Here is a 24,584-nt window from a genome sequence, read left to right as displayed (position 1 = left end):
CATTTGGAGTGTATCACCCAAAAAAAGCCAGACCAGATACGGGTTGTGTTCGACTCAAGCGCTGAATCTGATGGAACATCCCTCATTGATGTGCTCCTCAGCGGACCAGACTTGAACAATACTCTGTTAGGAGTTCTGTTGAGATTCCGGAAGGAACCTGTGGCCCTTACAGCAGATGTTCTATTGCTTTGTCGATGTTCTACCTCTGGTACGAGTTATGTTGATGATGGTCTCACTTCAGTCACCACACCAGAAGAGGCAGTTGATCTCCTTACATGTACCAGGAAGATGTTAGCAGATTCCAACCTACGACTACACAAAGTGGCATCAAACAGCATCCAGGTAATGGAATCCAGGATCGTGCTAAAGATCTGAAGGATCTGGACCTTGGAGTGGACCCCCTCACTCTTCAGAGGCGCCTGGGGCTCTCCTGGAATTTAGGAACAGACAGTTTTACCTACCTGGTGTCCAGTGAAGGGAAGCCATTCACACAAAGAGGTGTTGTGTCGACCGTCAATAGTTTGTACGACCCTTGGGCTTTGTAGCTCCCATAACAATTCAAGGGAAAGCACTAGTCCGAGAACTGTCATCTGAACAAAGTGAGTGGGATGCTCCCCTGCTCCCAGAAAAGGAAGCAGAGTGGAACCTATGGAAAGGATCTTTAAAGGCTCTTGAAGATCTTCAAATACAAAAGTGCTACATTCCAGTCTTGCTGTCTTCAACACAGAGAAAAGAGCTGTGCATGTTTTCAGATGCTTCTACAGTAGCAATAGGAGCTGTGGCCTACTTAAGAGCTTCTGACACCAAGGGTCAATTCCATGTTGGATTTGTCTTGGGGAAGTCAAAATTGGCCCCTTGACCTGCCCACACAATTCCACGCCTTGAACTATGTGCAGCTTTGGTGGCTGTTGAACTAAATGAGCTGATTAGAGATGAGGCGCCGTAAAGTTCTTCACTGACAGTAAGATTGTACTTGGTTATATTCACAACTCCACAAGACGGTTTTACATGTACGTCTCCAACCGAGTAACTCGGATTAGAAGATCTACACACCCTAACCAGTGGCACTATTTACCAACAAAGCTAAACCCTGCAGACCATGCAACCAGGCCCATGTCAACAACCTATACCAGAGATTACATACCAGCAAACAGATCCCATATACCCACAAGAACAACCGCAAAATCCTGGCTTCACTTAGAACATTTGGCAGATGAAATGTCTCCTGAGCTCGATTGTGAAGTGGGATTGTTCATCGGCTATAACTGTCCAGAAGCCTTACTTCCCAGAGATGTCATCCCGGGCAATGAAAACCAGCCATAGGCACAAAAGTGGGTTGGAGCATTATCGGCTACAGCAGCACTGAAGTTGATTATGATCATGAGGATGAAATCTGTGTGAGCCACCGTATCATCATAAAGAAAGTTCAGCCAGCTACCAAGCCCTTTATTGAGCTCAAGTCTGAGGTCCATTTTGTTTATAGAACTCAAGTCAAGGAAATGATCACTCCAGCAGATATACTCAAGGTCTTTGAGGCAGATTTTACTGAGAAGTTCAGTGAAGAAGTTCTAATATCACAAGAAGATATTAAGTTCTTGGTGAAGCTGATAGAAGGAATCAAGCAAAACCCAAATGGACATTACGAAATGCCATTGCTTTTCAAGGAAGAGAGACCAAGCCTGCCAAACAACAAAGTGTGTGCAGAACATAGACTCAGATGTCTGGAAAAACGTCTTAAAACAATCAATATCACAAGGATTATGTGGCTTTTATGGAGAACATCATAGCAAGAGGTGATGCTGAAAAGGTTCCAGAGTCAGAGGTAATCAATCAGACCACGTGGTATATCCCTCACCATGGGGCTTACCATCCCCAAATGCCAGGAAAGATTAGCATGATATTTGATGGCTCAGCTTCAGAATACTTCACTGAATGAGCATCTACTCACCGGGCAGGACCTTACAAATTCCCTTGTAGGGGTCTTGTGTCACTTCCGCAAAGGACAAGTAGCCATCATGTGTGATGTAGAGCGGATGTTCCATCAATTTCTTGTTGCACCAGGTCTTTTTACCTTAGGGTTGTTTCAAAGTCTGGAGAAGTCCAGTGTGCTCTTGTTATGGGGAAGGTGAGGGTTGCACCGACAAATGTAACAATAATCCCAAGGCTGGAGCTCTCAGCTGCAGTTGTGGCCACAAGGTTGAGTGACCTGCTAAGGAGAGAAATGGAGATTGAAAATCTACAGGAATACTTTTGGACCGACTCTAAGGTCGTCCTTGTATGCATTAATAATGATGAAAAGTTATTTTATGTATTCGTAGCCAATCGGATCCAGCAGATCAAATCGAGCACAGAACCAAGTCAGTGGCAATATGTTGGCTCAGAAAATAACCCGGCTGACCATGCCTCTCGTGGACTCATAGCAAAGGAGCTTGTAGAGTCTAACTGGTTCACGGGACCTAGTTTCTTGTGGCAAAAGGAAGAAGAGTTTAAAGTGAGAGAACTCAATGAGGACGACCCAGAAATCAAAAGAGCACAAGTTCACACAACGAAAGCAAATTAGGAAAGGTCCCTATCAGACAGTTACGCACATACTTTATTTTGACATGCCGAAAACCGAAGTAGCCCCTTCGGGTTGATCCATCGTATCCTAACCCCATGGTCTTCAATTACCTTTTTACGGACCGGCGTCCCTCTCAGACAGGTTTCGAGACGGGTCGTTGTGACAACCGACCCCTATCTACAGGGTTGGGGTGCGGTGTGTAACGGGCACTGGATCGGGTTGCTGGACAGGGCCCTGCCTGCACTGGCATATTAACTGCCTAGAGTTGCTAGCTGTTCTGCTTGCACTGAGGAGGCTACGGTCCCTCAAGCAGAGCCAGCATGTCCTGGTCCGCTCAGACAGCGTGGCTGCCGTAGCGTATATCAACAGCCAGGTTGGCAGGCGCCTCCTCTTGTGGAGTCAGCAGGTGACAAAGTCTCTGCGTGCCACATACATACCGGGTGACCTGAACCAGATAGCCGACGTGCTCTCTCGTCAGTCGATGCCCCATGGAGATTGGTGACTCCACCCCCGCGCAGTCCAGCTTATTTGGTGAAACCCAAATTTGTTCTTTTGTATGAATGAATGGTGAAGTTACTGCACTGAAACAGCCTCTGAGTTCCGTTCCAGGAAGCCCCAGTCACTGTTAATGATGGTCATCATTTCTTATTTTCTTTTTGAGTAGACGAGGCGGAAGGATATTGTTCTCACTGTATATGTACTTCATTGTCTCTTGTATAGTAAAACAGTAGATTATGACCGTTTAAAAGGGACTGTTATAAAAATCTTGATCAAGTTAATTGTACGACTGCGAAGAAATCCTGTTGTGTTTGTGTATTACTGTGTGTTTTAACTCAATGTTTTGGCAGCGAAGAGATCCTGCCACGTGTCAGGGCATATAGTGGTGACGCTCCCCCACGGGCAATTTGATTTTAATTGATATCAAGTTGACGTCAAATGCTGTAACATCATCTTCTCGTAGGCCCAGTTTGGATTTCATTATTTTTGCTATTTTTGATGTACATTCTTTTCAACAAGCAATTGCCGCTGGAGTGTTCAAGTTAAAGTGATTGTTGAAGTCTTTGTTTAAGACAAGAGATAAACGTAAGACGTAATCACGTTGAAGTCTAGGTTAGGGTGTTATATCTCACCAACACCAAAGGGCAGTGTGTTGTAAAGTCACGAGAGAGATTCAAATTCTACCAAAGAATGTCTCTTTATCCGCTCTCTCCACCTAAGAAAGGCTTAAAGTGTAAATAAATGTATCTCTACCGTGCATGTGTGTTCCCATGGTATGCTACCCTAACCATAATCTCAAAGGCATAGGTGTTTCGGCGTAGCTAGGCTCATAATTGTGTTCTTGTACAAACTATAGGTCAATGTACTAATAACCATATCATGTTTCATATATAAATGTTCCCCTTTTCCTTCTTTAAATGATGGCGTATAGCACAGTATTGTGTTTTATACCATACTCATTTTATCTTCGTCTAACAATATTACAGCGCCAAAACTTACAGGGGACCATAAATGCAAATGAGCTATTGAGCCTGACAAAGAAACATGTTTCCCGCTCAAAATCAGCTCACTACATTGGATCCCCCACTCTGGAGGGATGTGACGCCCTTAGAGTTAAAACATCTGTGCACGGTAGAAACGTCGCTCGTTGCTGTTCCTTCAATCTCTCGAGACCTGTCTCCTCCCTGGAGACGACCTTTTTCCAGCAGTTTGCTTCGGCTAAATTCAATCCTTCGTCAGCCAATCCGGTTCTCAGGGAGAATCCAACGGACTCACCGCTCGCTTTAAAAGCAACAGGACGTCCATCAGTGCAAACCAGAATTTGTCCCAGCACATCTAAAAGCCACTGCAAGTATCTGATCTATTTCTAAATAGCTGCACGTAAGCTTTGCCCCTTTTAAGGAGATTGTCTGTGATGGTTTATGCAGATGTCAAATGCTGATGTAATACTGCCACTCTTACTTTGTCTATTACTTTCATTCTTTACTGCTTTTACGTTCACGTGTGTTTATTTTAGTGTTCGTCATTGTTTAGTTAGTTGGTTTGTTTCCCCTTTTATTTAGTCAATAAGCCCCAATTTGTATGCCACGCTAGAATTGTTTCTGTGTTTATTGATCACATCTTAACGTCCCTTGAAACTGCTTGATTTCGTTACGAATCTGAAGTGGTACTGTAGTGGTGATATTTCTTAAGAGTCTGCTAATCACCCGCTGGATGAGTGTATTTAGTTGTCGCTACTATTGATTCTGCTGCATCAGGTGAAGTGTAAAATATAGGTATAGTTAATCACTGTTAATTATACATATCTTACTGGGGTTAACTTCATAGTTTCTCGAGATACACTACAGTGTTGTAAGTGTCTAAAACTTTCCTAACTCCACCCCTACCGCCTCCTCCGCTCGACCACGCCTCCTTGTGGGCACTCTCAGTCAGTCCTTTCAGTCTTTGAATTCCCTCATTCCCAGTTTATTGTTTTGACTTCTCAGTATATTTTATTCATTTGCTTATTTTGATTTTTTTATTTTCAGTTTAATAATTAGTTTTCAGGTTTCTTGCTTTAAATTTTAGTTTTCAGTTGTTTCATTATTGCAGTTTTGCCTGATTCATTATTCCCTATACTGCTCCCTATATAGGAACATAGTTAATTCAATTAGATTTTTAACTAATTCAATTGGCTGGCAAAATGTTAAGGTTTTTCTTTTGTACCTCTTAATTTGCCCCTTCCTGTTTATTTCCAGCTATGTCATTAACTCAGGCCCTGTCATAACCCTAGTGTGTCACAGCGGGGACTGAGGAGAGATGAGGACACCAGCCGGGGTAACGGGAATCGGGTACTTTAATAATTCAGTTCAGATCATCAGGATTTACAATCCCTTCAAAAGTACTTTGCAGGTAAATTTCAAAACAAGCACCAGGTAAATAATCCACAGGTAAGTATTTCCAAACCAGGAATCTCGGATACAACATTAAAAGCAGGTAACAGGTAGGTAATCCAAAACAATATTTCAGATATAATAATAATACCAGGTCTTTACTTCCATATAATCCACAGTACAGTACAAAACGAAACTGATGACAACAACGCTCAACAAAACTCAGAGGAAAACTCAGGCTTAAATAGTGTGTATCAAATGAACAACAGGTGTGGTGCATAAACAAACTGGTGGGTGAGTGTGCGGTTCATGTTGGGAATTGCAGTCCTTTAAAAGTCCGGAGATGAAGATCGTTTGTAACCAGCAGGGGGCGATGATCTGGGGGTTGTGATCGGGGTTCTTACATCGTGTTGCCAACCAGCTGAGCCAAGTAATGAAACCCTGTCTTTTGGAAACCCCACAGGCCTATTATAACAGACTGAGACAAACCTACTTTTGGGCCAGAAATGAGCCAGTAATGGAGGAGGACTTAAACTTTAGAACTAATTTCTTGCACAACCTGCATCCTAGTGTGAGTCATCACTTAGGAGTTATGGCATGCCCCCGCACCATGACCACTGAACAGCAGCAGTCTTAGGCTAAGTCGCCGGCTGGAAGTAGTCAATAAACCCGCATTTGTATTCACGCTCAAATTGTTTCTGTTTATTGATCACATCTTAACATCACTAAAACTGCTTGATTTCGTTACGATTTCTGAAGTGGCACTGCACTACAGTAAGAGTATTGTTTTCCAAGGCCAGGAAGGTAATATTTCTTAGAGTTAATGCTGATCACCCGCTGGACGAGTGCATTTAGTTTATTGCTGTTATTGATTCTGCTGCATCAGGTCAAGTGTATAAGATAGGTATGGTTAATCACCATTAATTATACGTATTTTACTGTGGTTAAATTCATAGTTTTCCGGACATACACTACAGTGAGGAGCCAAGCCAACATGTTCTTTTAATTTCCACAGGCTGTTGAGAAAAAGGGTGTCATGACCTGCAAAACAGAATATATATAGATTATTAAACCTACTATAAAAACCATGTTTTTCTAAGTGAATTATGTCATTATTTATTTCAAACCTGTGTGACTTTCTTTTGAAGAAAACAGAGAAGATATTTAAAAAAATAGTTGGTAACAGAAATCCGTTGGTCCACATTGCCTTTCATTGGTTTTGTGTCTGTACAATAAAAGTCATTGGGGACCAATTTTTTTGTTACCAACCTTTCTCTAAACGTTTTGTTTTTTGCAAAAGAAAGAAAATCACGCAGGTTTAAAAAGACAAAAGAGTGAATAGATAATGAACTATTCCTTTAGGAAACTAATATACAATCGTTTGGACATGTGTATGATTATTACAAAAACAGACATGACATGCAGCGTAACAATGAGTAAAATATAGTCAATATTAGTTTCATCTCAGTAATAGAATTTAACAGAATACCAATTACCTGTTTCTCAGGTCAGAAATAGAAAATGGCAATTCATTAGTGTTTCTCAAATGTGATTCATTCTTAGTTTATCACTGGTGTGTCTGTGATCAATGATTGTTGCCTTCCCTAAAACTACTGCATCCCCAAGCTGATGCTTAGAATGAAATGCACCTGACGTTGCTTTGTAATCTTTCTGCCATCTGTTTGATGTCCTGTACCTCTGCATTAAGGCACGACTGCAAAAAATAAATTTGAATGTTTGTCAAGTTGATCCCAGTAAAAATCTCATTTTATTTTGTTGTACATAGTTTTGTTTAAAATGTTTTATCAGTTTTTTATATAGGGCTACAGTAAGCATTGTTCAATTCTTAAAACAGTTGATCGTGTTTAAAGAAGAAAAATATGCTATTTTAAATATGTACTGCCAATACAACTGCCGTTAGTGGTGTCATGTTATGTAAAATAATTAATAGCTCATAAATAATGTTACATTTATCCAAATTACAAGACCGGGTCATTTTGGGGTTAAGAGACAGACCGTGGGAATTAACTCTTTATGTTCTCAAAACAGTTACACAATTAACAGATGTACAGCATATCTCGCCCGGTCCACCTTAAGAGCTCAGTCAGTCAGTCTTTTGCAGAGCGATCAGGGGGAGGCCCTCACAGACACATGCTTGGCGCTTTAAGGCGGACTGGGGTGAATGAAGCTCTGCTTAAAGGCACAAGCACGTTGAAATGACCAACGCTGAATCAGTTATATGAATTGTTATACGTTAATCGCTGCCGAAATTCTTGCACTAATTTACTAGTCTGTCGTATTTAAAAATGTATATAAATGTATAAAATAAAATATCTGTGTATAGCCTATTAATAAGTCCAAAATTAAACGATCTACAACAAAATGAGCCACAAAGAGTATAGAAACAACGGATTCTAAATAAATAACATAAATAAATGTAAAAATGACAAACACCTCTTAAAATCACTATATATACATTTCAATACATCAAAACGAAACGTTTAGTAATATAATTGGGACGCCTATTGGGTGTCATATGCAACAGTAAAATCGTTTTCATTAAGTGCGTAGTGGGTGCGCGTGCCCGTGTTCATGGCATTGTGAATGTGCTCGCGGCAGGAGTTAAGCCGGAAGGGGGAGCTGCGATTCCGTCCCCGCCTTCACCCGACACGGCGCTCACGCTACAGGACAGCCCGGGGTCTAGCATTGCCACAGTAGGCCTACTGTCGTCAGCTCTATCGAAAACACAGTTATTAAAAAAACAATATTTTACAGCCATCAGAACCGTTCAATCAGCGTGTTCGTGGTTTACCCAATACGGTAGGATATGTTTGCACGCGACTGGGAGATCGCGGCTGCATTTTATCTGTTTGGTTTATGTGTGTGGTAGGATAAGCACACGTCACGGCATAAATCATACTTAAATTTGTAACAGGCGTTTGAGCGCAAAAATAACGACTCGTCGACGAGCAAACAGGGTTTACGTGTGCACGGCGAAATTAAGTGGGTTTTTTGTTTTTGAACGGCGTGTTTTGGCGGAAATCGGTTCGGCTTTTATTTAAGGTAGCATGGAAAGATGCGCGGCTATGTTAGCATGCGAGCTCACATTAGCTACAAAACTGCTCGCACTGATTCACGTTAATTCCTTGAACAATGATTTATTCAGTTCAGTAGTAGAATATAAATATATTTTAGGGCTCAATGCAAGTGTTGAGCCTGCATTTTATGAAATGGGATATGCGTTTGATAAAGGTTAGCGCGTTAGCTTTGATGCTAATGTATTTTGTCGTGGCAATGCATTGAGTGTGTTGTTCACTATTGGCAAAAGTATTCAGATCTTTGTTATATATTTGTTAGTCGGTGTAGTTCATCTGTGTACTGTTTGATTACTCATCGTGCGGTTTGCTTTGTGTTTGGGACCATCATTGCATTTCAGACAGGAACGTTAGCTTTGCTTGAGGGGTCCAAAGTCCAACAGGGTTAGAGAGGCTGTATCTCAGTGAATTCTCTTTGCACATACACACATTTCGATGGATGTGTACTAAATCACACGAGAAAACCAAAGCACGCGAAAAGCCAAGTTTATACCATTCTTAACTATAAAACCTGTATCCACCCTTTTCAGCACGTTATCTTGTATTGTTTACTGGTGCACTACCTGATGTGAAATCAGATCTTCTGCATTATGCAGAGATGCACTACGTGGCTTTTTTATACATTTAAACTTGCATATATAGATACTAGACTGATTGTTTAGTCTAGTTGTTTGAGTCTGTTGTTGATATGCTATATACAATGGCAGTCAAAATGTTGGACAGATCTGTACTTACTCTGATTTCTATGTTGGCTAAATACATATTTATCTGCAAAACAATTTTTTGCATAAGCCATTAAAACAGAACATCTTTATGATCACGTGAAACATCAGTTAATTTTGTGTCACAGTTGTGTGGTATATGTTAATAGTGTAATATTCCTGTGTTCCTGGCTCCAGTACAGGGTTGACTGACCTGTCATGAATGAGCCCATTGAAGGCGGTGCGATCTCGTTCGACGAGTATGTGCGGCAAAAAGCACGCACTGTACCTCAGCACCGCATGAAAGAGTTTTTGGAGTCGCTGGCTACCAAAGGCCCTGAGGTTCTGCAGGAGTTTAGTCAGCATACCAGTGGCACCACAACAACTATGGTCTACCAGCAGGGTGCCAACTGTATCTATACAGACAGCACTGAGGTGGCAGGGTCATTGCTGGAGTTGGCATGTCCGGTAGGGCAGAGAGTCACTTTCTAGTTTTCTTTTTCCTTTTATTTTTTGGAAGCCACTAACAATATCTTCTGTTTGATCTTTGAGCAGGTACAGGTGACATCTACACAGATCTCGCCCCAGCTGGCTGCAGCTGTACACCAAGCATCTGAACAGCAGATCCAAGTACAGGTCTGACTCTTGCTATTCTATTTAGGTGTCTCTGATGTACAGGCCAGTTGTATAACATTAACAGCACTTCCTGACCACCTTTAGTACAGATGAAACTTATATAACGTGGTTTTTGTTTGAGCTATTTAATGGATTTAATTATTTTTTACAAAATGTATGTCATGTGAGCTGATCTCTGCCATGGGCATTTACAGTAGATCACCTGCTCTTGCAGATTAATCAAGACAGGCTTTTTGTAGCAGTCATGTCTCCCATCTTCGTCCTTGAAAGACTTATTTGGAATAATGAAGAAAACAAAACAAATCGATGCTTAAAGCCAAGGGGAGGACATTTTTTTTAATCGAATGTAATCCTCTCTTATTTTGTTAGAAAGTAGATCATGTTTCAGGCATGGTGTCTGGTGTTTTCTCTGATGATGATCTTCCAGCCATATTAGACTGAATGATTTGTCTTTTGTATGTTTTTCAGTATCTTTTCTCCACAGAACAAGCAAGCAAGCAAGTTAGTTAATAGTGACACTTAATATTTTTTATGTATAAATTACATTTATAGTAAAAACATTTTTAAGGTGTTTTTGGATGCAATTTCTTTTTATCCAATTACAATGCAACAGCAGAGTTATAGTTTTATCTTCAGTTTTATTGTAGTTGTATTTATAGTTTGAATTTGCTTTTTTAATTTTTAGTTTGTTCATTAAAAAGTTAACAGAAATATTATGTTTGTATTTGTATTTTACTATATAAATATAATTTTTATTTTAGATTTAGTTTTGATTTATTTGCAGTTAACAACTTTTTGCAACTTAAGTGCCTTAATTTATTTTAGTTAAAAAATAACTGAGGCGACATTTCAAATTTATATTTAGTATTTTTTTTATTTTTTTTTATTCAAATTAACAGATATGTTGTGTAAGGTTAACATTTTGGTAAACTGTAAAACCCTTTTCCCACAGAGATAGTGGCTGTGTTTGACCATGTGAAAATTAAAAAAGTTACTTCTGGAAAGATGCTTTAAATAGCTCTCCATCTCCTCCCGGCAGGTTCAGATTCAGGGGGAACAGGGTCAAACAGTTGGCCAGGTACTTCAGGTAGCCTCCCCTACGCAACAGCTCCTACAAGGGGTTGCTGCAACACAGCTGGTACAGCAGGCCGATCTTACAGAGGAACAGCAGCAGCAGGTAATGTTCATGCAGCCTTATATGCAAAACTAATCATCCTCTACAGATGATGAGCTCTAGATCCGCTAACAGAAATCTCTTAAAGGATTTTTTTGTTTTCACAGATCCAGACCCAGCTGGTTCAGCAGATTCAGATCCAGACAGTTGAGGCCCTGTCACCTCCTCAGCAGCAGGGCTCTCCGAGAGAGGCAGACAGAAGATCTGGGGCATCACCTGCTGTTCTTCAGCCTGCTAAGAAACGCAAGGTGGATGTACCTACGGTCGTCTCCTACTCTCTGCCTCAAGGGCAACAGCTCGCTACTGTACTGGCCATCCCACAGGGCCAACAGCAAGGCTATCTGTCACTTCGACCAGACCTGCTAACTGTCGATAGCACACACCTGTACAGCACCACGGGTACCATCACAGGGCCAGCGGGTGAGACATGGACCATACCCGTGTACTCTGCTCCACAGCAGCAAGGCGTGGCCCACATTGCCATCCCTCAGGAGGCCTATAGCACCCTGCAAATGCAGGCCTCACATACCGCACAGGATAAAGACAAAGATAAGATGATAGCAGGTATATCTCAGGCTGGGGCGGTGGCTGTCCCTATGTCTGGCTCAGGAGTGACCACGCAGGAGGAGGTTGTACATTCGCTGTTCCCTGCACAGTTTATGAATGGAAACATTCACATCCCTGTAGCAGTGCAGACTGTGGGGGGTGCTTACTCGGGGACTACGCAGGCCCTGCACATATGGGATCCACAGCAGCACATACAGGATGGAGAGGGTCAGGCACAACAGCTCCACCTGCAGGTTAGCATGAACATGTACTGGAGAAGCCTGCATGCTTGGATGGAAAATAATACTTATGAAATTATGTCAGCATTTATTAACCATTATGATTTCAGTAGAAATATGTGATTTATATATTTATAAAGCTGTGTTGTGGCTTGATGGCAAGATTTTTCATTGACTTTTGTTATTCATTCTAAGACTTGTGTTGCACAGAGGTTGGCATATGGGTTTTGAAGAATGTGATGTAAATAATATTTTTTTATTTATACATTTTCTTTCTCAACAGGTGATACAGGTGAACAGGTGTATTTGAAGGTCAAGTATGTTGTTGTTGTAATTTATGTTGCAAATTATGTTCTGTTGCTCAGACAGAGGCGGAGCCACAGTTGGAACCTCCCCCTGAGCTGGTTCTGCCCAACACACTGAAGCCTGAGGAGGGGCTGGAGGTCTGGAGGCTGTGGGTTCAGCGCAAAAATGCAGAGCTGGATAAAAATGAACAAACTAAACTGGCACCTATTGGACGTGAGTTTGTGTTCTATAAATGCTTTGTTAACCATGATGTGTCTTTTTATTTGTTCTAATAATTTTCAAATAATTATTGAGAATCTTAGTGTCCAGCAGGGCCGTTGCTAGACCTAAGCTGTACTGGGGCACAGGCCCCCATTACTTTTTCTATCACTTTTTTTCTTAACCTGCTGTGTGCAAGAAGTATGCAACACAATGCACTATACAAACGTCCCTTTCTTAAACCACTATTCCTACAGTGCATCGATACTGGGCATGGTAAACAGTATGTATTTAAAAATATTAAATTTTTAATATTGTTTTTTTAAAATAAAGACTTTATTAACGTGGTTGCATGTATGGAAATAATTACTGCAGAGAATAGTTTTTTCTTGCAGATCTGCATTCATTACACAATGATAACAATCAATAATTACATCTTTTCAAGAATTTACAATTACAGTATTTCAAGAAACTAGTAATTGTATGGCTCCGACTAATATATTATAATATGATATAAGCAACGTTTAAGTTTAAAAATATATATATTTTCTGGTTTCACAGCCAAGTTCAAACAAAGTTAACTAACTGTACTGCCTATAATAGCACATAGTTATTTATATATATATATTTATATAGCCACTGCCAACATTTTATGTAATGACCTAAACTACAGCTAGTAAAGTAAATATTAATTTCATTTCTGCAAGTACAGAACACATGTTTTTCTAAGCAACAATACAGTTTTACAGACTTGAAAAAGGTTTTGCTGAGACATTTTCCTCTGATGTCTGAGACCTGACTTGCTGGGGGATATCCAGTAGTTTATTTGTAAATCTTACCTCCCCAAACTAATCATCTCCTTACTATTTCCATTTCGCTGCCTGGCACAAACAAATCCTGATGTCCATCTACAGGGGACATTAATGATCGAGTCAAAATAAGATGATTGATATTATTTAGAATTTTTTTTTAGTTTCGTCAAGTTTTCATTGGCTACATCAGTCATGCTGCAGTTGATACAAGGAAACCAACAGATGTGCATGGACATAGATTTGTGCTTGAAAAAACAACACTAGTTCATGTTTTCGGACCGGTTAAAGTGTGTTGCATATAGATCAGTTTTTGCAGCTATTATCAATGTAAATGGTAAAACCGTCAAATAAAGTAAATTGTTAAAACTTAAACTTGAAATTTATACTGCGGCACAGCAAAATTTATAGTAAAAAAGGTCTAGCGACGCCCCTGGTTTCAGATGTTTAAAGCAACAACGAGACGTTTTGGTGTATGGTTGGCATAAACTGGCATAAAACTATGTAAAACTAAACTATGTTTATCTGTACATCAGGTAAAATAGCCTGTGTTACCATAAAAAAGTAAAATAACAGAGCCTTTTTGTTTTGAAAAAGAGACTCATGCTGTAAAGCAGGTGATAGAGGGTGCTTGTGAACCAAAGTTACAAGTGTGATTTCAGCCGATAGAGGGCTGCTTGGGTAGCAACAATAAAATTCGTCCAGTCCTACCACTAAAATAATTTGAGAGATTATTTTAAGGCCGAAAAACGGCTTCTTGCGGCTTTAAGTACATCGAATTCAATCTGTTTTTGCAGGTCGGCAGCCGCTGCGGTTTCAAGACGATTTGGTGTCGAGTTCAGTGGGTGAGCTCAACTTGGCTCTGTCCCTGATGACCCAAGAGGCTCGGGGCCTGGAGGGGGAGCCATTTGAACCTGACTCGCTCTACTACGTGTTTTTATGTATACAGAAAGTATGTCCTGTGTCATATGCACACTGTCGTTTATAATCACTAATTCTGTAAAAAATCAATTCTGCATAAATAGATTGAAATGGCAATTTTTTTATATTTTCTGTTTCGGTTAGTACTTGTTTGAGAACAACAGGGTAGACGACATCTTCTCAGATCAGTACTACGGCCGGTTTTGTCAGTGTTTACACAAAATCCTGGAGGAGTGGAGACCTAGTGTTCATCCTCTTGGTAAAGAAGATTTGTGTTTTGAAATGTATATACTAAGTAATCTTGGAATTGTAGGCTAATTGTTTTTTATGTCCTGCAGGCTACATTATCCCAAGTCATGTGACTGAAGAGATGCTGTGGGAGTGTAAGCAGCTTGGAGCTCATTCTCCGTCCACTCTACTTACTACACTCATGTACTTCAACACCAAGTGAGTCTCCACGTGTCTTTTTCTTATCACCTGTTGTCCAAAGATAATGCAGTGATTGCTGAGTGGTTAATCGTTTTCTCCATATAGGTATTTTCACCTGACAACAGTAGAGCAGCATATGAAAGTGGCCTTCTCCAAAGTGCTCAGACACACCAAGAAGAACCCCACCAACCCAAAAGACAAGAGCACCACCATCAGATACCTGAAAGGAGTTGGGCCCCACCATGTTGGACAGAAAGGTAAGGAGGCAACATTAAGTAATGCCTTCATATTATACTTGACACGGTTTGCTGATCACAATTAAACCGTTAGATATAAACATTAAAAACATTTGATTTGACTGATTTGTTTTATAGTCACAGATGACATGTATGCAGAGCAAGCTGAGGACCCAGAGAACCCACTCAGATGCCCTATTAAACTCTATGACTTTTACCTCTTTAAATGGCAAGCCACAAAATGTTATCACATGCTAGTACATTTAGCCTTATATGTATGTGTATATACACGCATATATACACACATATATATTAATTTAATTAATAGATTAAATAATATATAGCGCTTTTGTTTAGCCTCTCTCTGATTTTTGTTTCTGCTTTTTAGCCCTCAGACTGCCAAGGGTCGTAATGACACGTATTACCTAACACCAGAGCCTGTCGTGGCACCTAACAGCCCTATTTGGTACTCCACTCAGCCAATCACTAGTGAGCAACTGGAGCACATGCTCACACGCATCATGGTGGTGCGGGAAATCCAGGAGATAATCTCCATTACGCAGGCCAGCATACACTGAGAGAAGATGGAGAAAACAAAGCAAGATAAAATGAGAGAAAGCACCTTTTCATTTCTCTTCTCAAAGAGACTAAATCATGTTGCCTCTGCAGTGTCTCCTTATAATTATTACCAGGGGAACAAAGAGGTTTTCAATGAACTGGACACTCAAGCCTTTTTTTAGATACAGAAGCCTATTTCTATGTTCACCTAATGTCCATGGAAACGTATTGGCCCAGATCTCCTGTTGTGTGCATTTTCTCTTTTTGCTATGTGTTACGCTCCATCCCACTTACTGATGCTGTCTCTCTTGTTCATGCTCTTTTTGTTTTATTTTTTATTAGTCATGAACTAAAATGATCTGATGGTTTTAAGGTCTCAAGCTCATTTATTGGCATTGGGCTTGAAAACCACTTGATTGTCACTTGTACAAACTTCAACAAACATGTGTAACAACCCTTGCTCACCCCCAGGAGCTTGTGGTAGCCCACATACCGGAGTGTATTATACATGAGGACGTTTTGGTTCTGTTTTTATTTTTCTATATAAAACCATACATGCATCTATGGTAATCTGATATGTATTGATATTATAGTGGTGTGGAGAATCGAAGCCTGTGTTTTCAAACATGCCTTTTTGTACAGTGAAAATTCTGCACTGGCATTTTTGTTTTCCTTTACTCCTTTCAGGACAGTTCCAGTACACAGATCTTAAAGCATTCAAACACACACAGAGCCTTGTTGGTATAATACATTTCTAGGTAAATCGTTTATAAAACCATTTTGTTAATTGTAGGGTTGCAGTCAACAATTGGCAAAACATCTGTCAGCTTGTCACAAAAAAAATAATTGTCCTCTATAAAATATTTCCAATTTTACCATTTAATTAAAGTGGAAACATTTTACACAATGCCATCAAAAACATCCATAAATATCCTTTATCTGCAACATTAAAGCAGTTCCTCTTAACCTCAATCCAACCGATCTTGAACATTTAAAATATTCTTTGGTGGAGTGATCAGTCTCATTTCTTTCCTGGTAGTGGGATCTGTAGTTTCTTCAAAGCGTCTGTGAAGTATTTTGTAAGGGGACAGGACACCGTTATTTCACAATGACCTTTGACCGCTGGCAGGACAATCCTTCGGGAGTGGAGGTGAAGCGGGAGGTATCTGGTTTTACTCTGTACCAGATCTAGCAGTCGCAGCACACCCTCTGGCAGCTTCTGTAATCAGAAATGTGAGACGTGTGTGCTCAGTCTTCAAACATGACAATGAGTCATGTCTCAGGAAAACACTACACCATAAAGCAAGGTATTTTGTTTAAGACCAAAGAAATGGTTTTGGTAAAAATCTGAATATCTTGAATTATGAACCTAGGGTAGATATTTGTAACCTTTAAAATATATTTCTGTAATACTTGATATGAGGTTGTGTTATATTTATCATACCTGAGGAGCTAGTTTAGTCCAGTTAGCATATTTATGATCTCCCAGAATGGGACAGGCCAAGGCAAGAGCCATGTGCACTCGAAGTTGGTGTTTTACTCCTGAAACACATTTGATCATGGATCGGGTCACAGTTTTGAATAACAATATTCTTGGATTCAACTCTGGTGTGGTTTTACGATCATATTGTTTAGTACCTGTGAGAGGCTGCAGTTCCACCAAGCTGCAGCCATTGGTGCTGTCTACAACTCGATACTGTGTGACTGCACTCTCTGCTTGCCGATGCGCTCTTAACCTGGTCACTCCAACTCCATCTTCACAAACTCTGAACAATGGGCTTAGACCCATCTAAAAATGTTTTAAAAATATTTCATAAAAACAAAACTTTTTTCCCCACTGCATTTACTTTTCGACTATACAAAAATATATAAGGGTAAGAAATAAAGAGACCAAATTAATTGGCTAACAAAAATAAATTCAGGACAAAATTTAAGGTAAAAAAGGTATGTATTTCATTACATAATTTTTTCCTTTATCTATTTTCCTATTTTTATGTTTAACTTCAGCAGGTTTGGTCCTCCATAGGTGACCCTCATCACTGTATATAAAATGTTCTAGTACCTTAAAGTGCGGCTGAGGTCCCATAATTCCCGTCTCTTTTATGGGAATATCAATCACACCCTCAGATGGGACAGGCACACCCACAGTTATAGCTCTGAGTGAGAAAAATAGAAACTGGCTTGAAATTGTGGGTTAACGTCTGGGAATTTTTTCACAATAAGATTTCATTTGTAAATGTTCATGCGATTGTGCTGTAGTGACATCTGAGGCTGAACATGGCTCATTTTATATATATACTGTGACCCACTACATTCTTCTAGATCAGTTTACAAAATAGAAATGCAATTACCCATACATGCAATACAGTCATTGATGATTAAAGGTTTAACTTACAAGTATTTTCTTTGAATTTGGTGTGATCTGATGAGTGTTTGTACATGTTCAGCAGCTTCCTTTGTTTTGGCCAAAATCAAAACTCCGGTACTTTCTTTCTCCAGATTGTGACAGATGTGAAAATGTGATCCTGCTTGCATATCATCGGTTACTTTAGCAAGTAAAGGCAGACACTCCGTAATGCTGTTCCTGATACCATCTACACCTGTGAGCGAATGCATAGTAAATGTTGTATGTATTTAAGATTCATATTATTATATATAAAACTATGAGCTGTCAAACCTACTATAAACAGGCACGCCATATGGTTTATTTACAACAATTATGTTTTTGTCTTGATAAAGGATGCTCCTGTAAAGTGCCTTAGCAAATACACTAGGGTGCACAGACTGTAGTTGTTGAGTGAACTGTTTAAGTTCTTTTACTCTCGCCTGTAAAGGGGACACCGGAACCTTTGAAATAGAAACCAGAAAGACGGAACATTGAACGTGTTGCACATTAAATAATTTCTGTTAAAAAAGGCAAAAGATTGAAAAACAGACTCGGCCGACCTCTTTATTGACAGCTGTCGAATTCTGTTTCTCACTGCGAAGTTTTCTCGCGATGTCTGCTGCTTTCAATCCTATTTTTTGGTCATAATTCGCTGTTTTTGAAGTTGACACTGTGACATACGCTCTCCTGAACATCATGAAAGACATCTCACATGGGTGTCGCATTTTTTGCAAAAACTGTTCAAACGTCATTCCCCTTCCAAAAACCTTTACACCAAAACACGCAAGATCTTATATTACTCAAAGGCATACACGTCAGATTAAAAGACACAAAACGAAATGGAAATATCAGAAACCCCGAAAACACATTTGTAGAACGAAAAAGAACGCAAAATACAAATACACTTCAAAATAAAGGTCTTTGAGACTCTTAAAACTAGCGTTTAGTTTAAAGTCCCCATGAACCGGACTTAAAAAAACATAATCATAAAGGAACGAATGAACAAAAGGAACAAATGAAAAAAAATAACATGAGACAGAGGGGAGGTTTTATAAGATTAAACATTGAGAGCAGTTCTTTAATGATTTTTTTGTTTGTTTTTCATACAAAATATAGGCATTAAAATCAACCAAAAACATTGACAATAGTAGATTTTAAATCCCAAATTGCATTTAGGAATAATGCTTTTACCAATTATAATAAAAAGATTAACAATATAATCAATACTAGAGATAGGCTGAGCAGAGATGATAAAAGAAAAAAATACCAAAAGCATTAAAATGTATTCTAACATTGGTTTCTGAGAGATAGGAACACAATTCATTCCAAAAAGCTTAAACACATTCACAAACAAGATGATTAATTGTTTCTTCCATATTACAGAATGTACATTTGTTTTCAATATTTAGCATATACTTATTAAGTATGGTATTACAGTGCTAACATCTATGTAATATTTTAAATGTGATTTCCCTTATCTTTGTTTGTTAATATACATGTGAAGATATTGAATTTGTCCTTAACAATCAACATCCCTTCTACTGAAATAGAGTTTTTATAGAAAGACACAGAATTAAAGGATTTCTTGCATTTTAGAATAATTGATAAACCACTAGGAATGGCATTAAATACAGTGTTATATTCTTTTGACGAAAATCCAAAATCCAAAATCCAATTTCTTAGAAAATTCTGAAAAGCAATCAAATTGACCATTATCATCGGCTGATTAACAAGAAAAATGTTATCCAAATACCATCTTTCAAAAAATGATGATTTATTTCTTTAAACAATACTCTGGTTATTCAAAATAAAGCAACGGTGAGGTGAGAAATCATGTTTATAGATGATAATACAACCTGTTGGTGGAATTGTGCTAATTTAATTGGTGATTTACAATGTGAGAAGGGACACTGTAACAAAACTTCAGTTAGGGAATACATTCATATAGAGTCAGATTTTTTAATGAATCTTTCAACCAATTTACTTTCATCACATTGTTAAAGAGATTAAAGTCAACAGCTTTCCCAGACCACCATCACTGATTTTATTTGTGCAATTTATTTTTCCATAAACATTTATAAATAAATTAATTTATCTAATGCGACACAAGGACTTAGGACAATCTATTACAGAGAAGAGATACTAAACTCTTGATAGACCCTCTGCTTTTGACAACAAGACTCGATCAGTGAAAGACAAGTCTCTTGCTTGCCATGAATTTAACATTTATGTGATTCATATAAAGTTCTGTCGGAATCATATCTGAATTTAAAGATACTTTTACACACAAATAATTGTAGGAGATTCAATAAGGAACAGTATTTCTTAAACACTATTCTCCACCAAATTTGTAAGAATTATCATGAGGTTTTATCACAATTGTAAGTAAAATATTCTCCACCACCCTTTGTAAGGGAAACAAATATCAGCCCAAATTTGGATTAATTTAATTGATGATGATCAATTATACTTATCTGGATTAAATTCATGATGTGGGGAAATCACTTAGCATTACGAGCAGGTAGCAAGAATCAGCATGATTATGAGCATGAACTACAAACAACGTCAATTGTGACATAAAATAGGACTTTATTACCTAGACCAGACACATACTAATCAAACATACACACACATACAGTTTAGCATTTGAAGAAGGTTGAAGTTTAAGCAGAGAGAAGAACAGAGCATGGATTTATTGCAGTATTTGATATTCAGAAGATCAAAATCCTGAACAAAACATCACTTTCTTAATGGTATAAAACCTTTTTTAAAAGGAGTAATGGTGCTTAATGCGTTCATTAATGAGACGAAGTATGATTCTTGCATGTCTTGCCGATCAAAAGAAAGAAAGTGTCCTGATGCAGTTTGTTGAGGCTCCAGTTGATCTTGGCTGGATGTGATCAGAGAGAACCAGTTGATGCAGAGGGTGTGTATCTGGAAAGACAGGGCCGCAGCCTGCAGATGTGACTGACCCAAACAGGAGTTGGCATCTTTGGAGAGAAAGTTAATTGTCTTTGTCTTCCAGAATTTGTTTTACATGTGGTAGCAGATTGGATGTTCAGTTTAAAAAGGGTTTAATACAACTAATATGTAAAGAGTTATCAAAACACAACAAACATTAACATTAAGGAAATCTCAAATGCAGCTCATAGACCCCAAACATGATCTACATATCATCTTGGTTAAATGAGATACTACAAATCTAATAATTCTAGTAGTTATGCACATTCATTCAAACTACTTTGGGTTAATGTTTAAGACAGACTCAATACATCGTAAGGTTATGAATGGATATATGTACATTTCTATATAAATGTATACAGGACTGTAAGTCTGTCCCCAAAGTGATTAAAGAGAGTGCATCTCCATAGATTCCATTGGGTCATAAAATAGTCTTATCTTGATGGTTTGGTGTGGGTTGCTATGGTATTAGTTGCAGATTGGGGTAGACCCCCTGGTGTTCCCCTGAACTTGTTATTTTTAAGAAATCGGACTAATTATTGCGTGTCTGACCTGTCTAAGGCACTACATAATTAATTACATTACCAAATGCTTCTCCATAAACCGGAAACAAAAATTTTGAAAAAGGGTCACAAAAAGTATTATATAGTTCTGAAGTCAGCCTGTCACTACTTGTGCTGTATTATTAATTTAAGTTATTAATGGCCTTCTTTACTTCCTCCAATGAAATTTAATTAAATGGTTAATTTCAGTTGAAATTTCAGCTAAATGATAGCTAATCTTTTACCATATGACCTAGCAGCACATACTATCTCAAATTTCAAATAATCCCATTGTTTACCAAAAAGACCATTATTAATAGCTAAGATGAATATGACCTTTTATTACTGATTTAATGTCATCATAATGTCATAACTAAATCCAGACCAAGTTTTTTCCATGGGCCCTCTGGAAACTGGCTGCAGGGGTGCTGGATGTGTCACAGTAGATTTGTCATTGGACTGGCAGGGAATGCACGTGGAGATCATAGACTGAACCTGAGAGTTAATATGTGGCACTGAAGTGACATCCATACATATGAAGGGGCAAGATTGACACAGAAGAACCTGTATTCACCACAAACTGCACTGTGGTGCCAGGTGAAGCAGGAGTATGAACAGTCACTTCGCAATGCAGTTTCTTTGTTACATCGACAGAGTTCTCTAAGTACAGCACAGTTTCGTCATACACTTGCACCTCACTCGCTGAAGCTGAACGGCACACACAAGTGAAATGTCCCTTTCTGTTGCATAATTTACAAATAACTTTTGCAGCGGGGCACTGTGCCGAGTTAGCTAGATGTTTATCTGAACCGCATCTGAAACATGACTTACGGGCAGAACGGGTGGAGGCAACAGGTGGACACGTACGGTGCTGCCCTTTTCCCTGATGTGTTTGAATTTGTACAGCTCGCAGCGGAGCATCCCTGTCGGCCGTCATCCTCTTAGCGTGCTCAGTCGCGGCTTCTAATTGTGTTGCAAGTGCAGTTGCTTTCTGTAATGTCAGGTCCAGCTACAGTAACAGTCTCTGTCTAATATCATTGCTTTGCAAATGTTCCATCAGCTGGTCGTGAATCATATCGAGTGAATGTAAAGCAGAAACGTACTGCTGAATGCTTAAGTGTGGTGCTTGTACTCTTCTCCTGAATGTATGATGCTCCACGACAACGTTTACCTTGGGGATGAAGTGCTTTTTTAAAGCAGAAACAGCAGTGTGGTAACTATCGCCAGTGTCCAGATGAGCATAAAATATGCATTGGCCCTTGGTGTCTAAACAATGAAGTAGCGCAGCCCTCTTACAATCAACAGGCAAAAGGGATCCCACTGCGTTGATTACCAGCAAATATTTCTTAAACCTTTGTAACCACTGTCGAATGGAATGGTAGGCTCCCCCAGGCAGGGCAGAAAAAGAGCCGGCAAAGGTAGCTAGCACGGCCGGAATCTTCAGAGATCATTTATTTAATCTCGAACAGTTTCACATGCCTATAGTAATATGCAAAACAAGTGCTGGAAGACAAAGACAACCTTTGCTACCTTTGCTCTAAATTCTGTTTGGTAAAGTCACGTTACTTATGGCCATGAGATAACGGAAAGTGTATTAATCATTGATGCATTCGCTGGACGAATAAATACCAATATTGTTATTCTGTATATTACTAATCAGAAACTGTAGAATATGTATATTTAATAAAGATTATTATACATACTTTACTTTGAGCTAAACTAATTCCTTGACTGAAACTGATGTTTTAAATAATTCAGTTAATGGATTTGATCTTGATAGATCTGGTGGAACATCTTATTGGTTGAGTAAAGCTCATCCTTATCTTAAAATGCAGCTAAAACCGCTACAAAACCATCAAGCATTCTAGTGGATAAGCACATAAGTCAATAAGCGTGTTGAAGGAGAAATGGCCATAACCTATACAGAGAAACTTACGACACGTGCGTCGTTGGCGCCATCTTCACAGCCACCTGAGTGAAAAGGAATTTCAATGGAGAAAATTAGTGAGCATGGCATTCTCGTTTTTCACTGTAAATTGATTGGATTCGTAGAAACAGCTGTTGCATGGATTTTGAAATGAAACTGGCAGCAGTGTGACAGTTGAAGGGGAGGAGTTAACGGATGTTCCGGCCAAGCCATCTAATTTACGTCATTTGAGATGTATAGTCATTTCAGGGCGGAAGTCGATTTTCAGATTTCAGACTTTAAGATTATGAGGGTACATGAATGGAAAAAAATAAAACGACCCACATTGATAAGATTTGTACTATAAACGCTGCAATATTTCATGAAAAAATAAGATAATAATTGTTATTTTTAATTTCACTGGGACCTTAACTGTTCCGTTAGGAAAGTATGAGTTTCAGGATTGCAACCGAAAAAATTGTCACATACAACATTTCTTTATATAAATATGGTGGTCTGCAAATGTTAATGTGTTTAGAATGAAAAAAAAAAGAAATGACAAAATGTGTGCTGGGGAGGGAGAATATATGTTTGTTAAGTATAGTGTCTTTGGAGGGAGGGCTGTGTGTGAATAATAAATAATGGCTGGGTGTGTGTGCTCACTGCTGAATGAATTAAACATGAAGCCATCACTTACAAACCCACAAGTGTGTTCTCTCTTTCCCTGTATTTTATATATCAATAAAATCATTCTGAGGTAAACCATGATGTTCTTCATACACCTGCACATTAAAATCAAAGGCCAATGCAGATCACCTTTTACAACTAATACAACACATTTCCTTTATTCAAATGACACGCACTACACGCAAACTCTCAAATAGTGATAGTTTAAATTGACTATTTGCTTGTTTTCAGAAGCTGTTTCGAATCTAAATGAACAACCTCCTGCTGGTTGGTCACCTGCACGGTATCTTATGTCAGGCTGGTGGAATTTGAGCTGTCAAAGGCCGGAGGCTGGTTTATATGCTCCTATCAGGTCTGCAATGTGTGTAAGAGATAATGTGCCATTCCTATTCACAAATGGAGCCTTACAACACCATTTGAAGAGGACTGAGAAACATAATGTACAGACTCTCAGATAAACTGGGCTATTTTCTTTTTTCTTTCTAAAAACGACTATAAAAGGTTCTCCCATCCACATGATCTACTCCTCAAGGGGCCCCACTGATAGGCGAATAATTCTAGATAGTTTACTGGAACCCATCTCCTGAGCGGTGTACTATTAGGCTACACATCTTTCACAGTTCCGCAGATCGAGTTTCAAATAGGATTCCCTAGGTAAAGATGCTTAAGTAGCGTTGATGTCATTGCACAGAAGTGAGTTGGAGCACACTGATGGGCTCAGTGGTGACACCAGCAACCAGCGCTACTAAAGATAATTGGAAGACAATCAAGGAGTTTCAACTTGGAATTCTGGCTGAACTGGATCACTACTGGAGCTGTTTGGG

The 24,584-nt window shown here is 39.0% G+C and overlaps 2 protein-coding genes across 6 annotated transcripts; one reads left to right on the top strand and one right to left on the bottom strand.

Moving 5' to 3' along the window:
• Nucleotides 1–7,961: 7,961 nt before the first annotated feature.
• Nucleotides 7,962–16,185, top strand: qrich1 (glutamine-rich 1). Of its 5 annotated transcripts, none has more exons than XM_079483130.1 (13): nucleotides 7,962–8,250; nucleotides 9,425–9,694; nucleotides 9,782–9,862; nucleotides 10,331–10,363; nucleotides 10,902–11,039; nucleotides 11,144–11,836; nucleotides 12,187–12,340; nucleotides 13,932–14,086; nucleotides 14,200–14,314; nucleotides 14,394–14,502; nucleotides 14,590–14,741; nucleotides 14,859–14,949; nucleotides 15,109–16,185. In XM_079483130.1, exons 2-13 carry the CDS (start codon nucleotides 9,446–9,448, stop codon nucleotides 15,296–15,298), a joined length of 2,160 nt encoding a protein of 719 aa, XP_079339256.1. In that variant the 5' UTR covers nucleotides 7,962–8,250; nucleotides 9,425–9,445; the 3' UTR covers nucleotides 15,299–16,185. The 5 variants fall into 5 exon arrangements, with proteins under 5 accessions (XP_079339256.1, XP_079339259.1, XP_079339258.1 ...); XM_079483129.1 differs by having other exon boundaries at nucleotides 8,019–8,250; nucleotides 9,779–9,862; XM_079483133.1 differs by lacking the exon at nucleotides 10,331–10,363 and having other exon boundaries at nucleotides 7,967–8,144.
• Nucleotides 15,649–18,570, bottom strand: rpusd4 (RNA pseudouridine synthase D4). The gene is made up of 7 exons (XM_079483134.1): nucleotides 18,225–18,570; nucleotides 17,960–18,125; nucleotides 17,674–17,878; nucleotides 17,341–17,434; nucleotides 16,917–17,067; nucleotides 16,723–16,820; nucleotides 15,649–16,497 (listed from the first exon to the last, which is right to left on the bottom strand). The coding sequence occupies exons 1-7, from the start codon at nucleotides 18,414–18,416 to the stop codon at nucleotides 16,300–16,302; spliced, it is 1,104 nt and encodes a 367-aa protein (XP_079339260.1). The 5' UTR covers nucleotides 18,417–18,570; the 3' UTR covers nucleotides 15,649–16,299.
• Nucleotides 18,571–24,584: the final 6,014 nt, after the last annotated feature.

The sequence above is a fragment of the Barbatula barbatula genome (assembly GCF_947034865.1).
Source record: "Barbatula barbatula genome assembly, chromosome: 20".
Classification (NCBI taxonomy): domain Eukaryota; kingdom Metazoa; phylum Chordata; class Actinopteri; order Cypriniformes; family Nemacheilidae; genus Barbatula; species Barbatula barbatula.
Note: the sequence above shows the minus strand (reverse complement) of the source record. Positions and strands in the feature narration are given on the sequence as shown.